The 3521-nt window shown below is 49.2% G+C and overlaps 1 protein-coding gene across 1 annotated transcript in view; it reads right to left on the reverse strand.

Moving 5' to 3' along the window:
- LOC104413692 (voltage-dependent T-type calcium channel subunit alpha-1H-like) overlaps positions 1–3513 on the reverse strand; it is a gene marked incomplete at its 5' end in the record, with an annotated part of 74448 nt that extends 70935 nt beyond the window's left edge. Inside the window, 1 exon segment of the mRNA XM_010024758.1 lies at positions 3157–3513. Coding sequence (XP_010023060.1) covers positions 3157–3513 — 357 coding nt within the window.
- Between the last annotated feature and the right edge of the window lie 8 nt (positions 3514–3521).

Here is a 3521-nt window from a genome sequence, read left to right on the forward strand (position 1 = left end):
CCCATCAGCCGCCCCCCCCCCCCACCAAACCCCCTGCCACAACCTGCCTGTGGTGCCGTGAAATCCTCAACGTGCCTCTGAGGAGAGCAGCACAGCAAAGAACAGCTCTATGCAAAGCAGTTCTATCATCAACTCATCTTTCCCAGGAGTCTGGTAGCTGCTTGCAGGAGTCATGCCCTTAGCCACAGGACAGGACCCTGCCTAAAAGGGCAAGGATTAAATTAAGTACATTAAATTATTACTATTAATAAATTAATTAATCATTAATTTAACAAATTATTATCAAATTAAATGAAGTGCATTACATGGGGTGGTGCCAGCTATGTGCTGGCAGAATAACTGTGAGCAGACTGCTGCAAGCTTCAAATTCCCATAAAAACACCTATTGAAGCCTTAAAGGGATTTGGACGTAGACAGGTCTCTGATTCATTGACATAGCAGCCAGAACTGCAGCAGTGCAGCCACAGATCACCTTCCTGTTTTGCCAGCCAAGTTCTGCTACTACACAACATACCCCCCTTGCCCTGTGGCTACAAGCAGTAGAGCCCACTGAGTTTTGCCTCCAGCCTGGCACCTTGCAACATCGATTTCCTCATCCAGAAGGTAGGGACAGTAATGCTCGATTGCCTCAAGAGGGCTCTGTGAGACTTCTCTGCAGAGCGCTGCTATGTCCCGGGATGAAAGGCAAGATGATAACACACCAAGGACTAGCACTGCTCTATCTTCCACACCGCATGTTGTTTAGTACCCTCCAACCCCTCCCACACACAGAGAGGATTGATGCCTTGGCTTTGAATAGCACTTGGGGAATGGCCTCCAGGTTTGCCCTCAGGAGGTGGAGGAGACTATGGTAACACTTACGTCTGGTTAACAGTCTGGAGAAAGGCTCACACCTCGTGATACCTGCTCTGAGCAGAGGTGCAGAGTGACTGGGCAGCATCCATCACGCAGTAACCAGAAAGCTGTGATTAAACTGTTTTTTTCTGGCAAGGATAATGGCATACCCAAACCCAGCCATTCTCATCTCCCTTCTGACCCAGCACCACACTGTGGGTTCGTGACAGCTTCACTCAACCATCTCTTACTCATCTCCACACAAAGCCAGCCCCTCACTCTAGGTCTTGCAGTCAGTTCTCACATGAGGAAGGCTGCAGGGTCTGAAATCACTCCACTTTGCTCACAGAAGCCCCAGACTTCCATGCCACACACTCTGGGAGCCTAGAGCCATTTCCTATTGCTTTCGGATAGTGTCCCAGCCTCTGGCGATGCCAGAGGTCACTGCTGACAGGACAGTGCTTGGGTAAGGTGTTTCAAAGCTGGGCTTTGACAGCTTCACGCTTGTTATCCCCACTGCGACCAGAGGCACTTTGCAGTCAGGCACGTGGAGGAACTTTAACAGGCTTCACTTCAAAATTCCTCCCTTTTTGTTGGGCCCACGCTGGGCAGTGCCTGTGAGCAAAGCTGACAGGAGGCTGACGCTCCGTAGCCAAAAGCTTCAGAATCTTTGTTGCCATTGGCTTTGAGATGGTTTAAAGCAAATCTTTTACAAGGTAAAATCCAATATAAACCTGCCAGCTACAGCTTTCCTTTGTTAGCAGCAAGGATGTAATTATCACAATTTACCTTTATATGAGTGATTGTGGGCAGACTCCATGTGATTCCTGGGCTTTCTCACTGCAGCCTGCCTAGGGTTTTCCCCCAGCACCCGTCATGGCAACATCCAAGGACTGACAAAGCTGTATCCGCCTGACAAAAGACTATCCATGCAGAAATGGAGCTACTGCGAGGAATGAATGGTCTATTCAAAGGCTACTTGCAAGGTGTATTTCCTAGTTTTAAAACTTGTTGAGGAACAACTACCCAGACAGAAAGCTGACAGTGACGGCTGTTTGTTGGGTTTGGACTCTCTCTGCTGTAAGTGTGAACTAATTTATTGTTGCCCCGCTGAGGTTCATGTGTTTTAGCTGAGCACTTGCTTTTCTGAAAGAAAACATCTCAGATAGCACAGAATATGGGGGTTTAAAGTACACAAGTGGAGAGAACATAAAGTAGCAGCACTCTGGAGGACTGTCTGCCATGGTTCCAAGTGGGACTTAATGCTGGAAAATGGAGAAGAAAATGAGACCCTCTTTGTCCTGCACCTTTGGATGCACTTTGCTGCTCTTGTCTCCCGTTCCTCCTCACTCCTGAGCAGACAAACCAAGGCAAAGAGGAGGAATAGCTTTATAAATAGCCTTGACCTGGTCCTGGTCTTGCAATAGAGATTTTGGGGGAGCAGTGGATGAACCTTGCACTATCCATCTCGCAGAAGATCAGTATGAGGATCTCCTGGCCTCACTAGCATCCATTTCCTGCACCTGATACAGAGAGAAATTCCAGAGCACATCCCAAGAAAACAGTTGGAAGTAACCAGTTTGTCCAAGAAAGAAAAGCCCAGAAAAGCCCAGCTTTCCCCAGAGTGACCAACTGGAGATACTCAGATTACTCACATCCCTCTCCCACTGCACAGCCCCTCAAGCTCCCATCAGCCAGCAACAAGGACAAGCTGTCCTCAGCCGTCAGCACTGCTTTCTGCCATCACCATGTTCAGACTAAAACTGGGAACAGCATAATTTCTCTTTCCTCCTTCTAAACACTTAAAAAAGAGACCTACTTGCACCCTACAAGATCAAATCACAAGTTTTGAAGCCTTCAGGGAGAACCTTTTTTCTCCTTTGTTGCTTTTAGCATCGCCTGACAGTTTAAGTCTTTATCTAAAGGTCCAAGATCAAAGAAGAAACTTCTGCATGAGTTATTTGCACTACAAGGTCCACTGTGTGTCACTACCAGACCAAAAGGGTATTTCCACCAGAACAACTCACGTTTGTATGAATAATTCACAGCAGACAAGCAGCCAGGCTTTGAGCTGCCATGATCTAACACACACATGGAAACTCTCCACACCTCAGCAGCGCTGCCAACCACCTTCCAAGGCTTTTCACACACAGAAGGATGCTCGGGCTCATCACACATCTGCAGCATCAAGTCCTCAGCCCCATTTAGCGTTTCCAAAGTGCTTGCTGCTCCTCTGGCATGGCTTTAACAGAGTCGCCCCCAAACACCACACACCATGAGCACCGAAAGCCTCAAGGCTCTTCAGGCCAGTCTCACACTCACCTGCTCGTGGTACTCGATGCCCATGCTCAGCGTGTTGATGAGAATGGCTATCATAATCCCCCGGTTGAAATACTTGCTCTCCACAATCCTCTTCAGCTTGCTGCCAAAAGCCTTCCACAAGCGGCTGACCTTGTTCCTCTCCTTGGCCTTTTTCTTCTTCCTCCTCCTCCTGCCCCGCTGCTGCTGGAGCTGGTCTCTGTGGTCACCATGCCGCAGGTCCTGGGTGAACTCGTAGACGCCATTGCTGTCGGAGTCGCAGCTATCAGACTCACTGAAGGCAAACTCGGGGTCCTCCAGGAGGCTGGCGCAGAAGGGGCAGTCCTGGAGCTCGCAGGTCAGCGTGCCACCCGGCGGGCTGGGCAGCG

This window comes from Nestor notabilis, unplaced genomic scaffold, assembly GCF_000696875.1.
Source record: "Nestor notabilis isolate BGI_N333 unplaced genomic scaffold, ASM69687v1 scaffold4252, whole genome shotgun sequence".
NCBI classification, from domain to species: Eukaryota; Metazoa; Chordata; class Aves; order Psittaciformes; family Psittacidae; genus Nestor; species Nestor notabilis.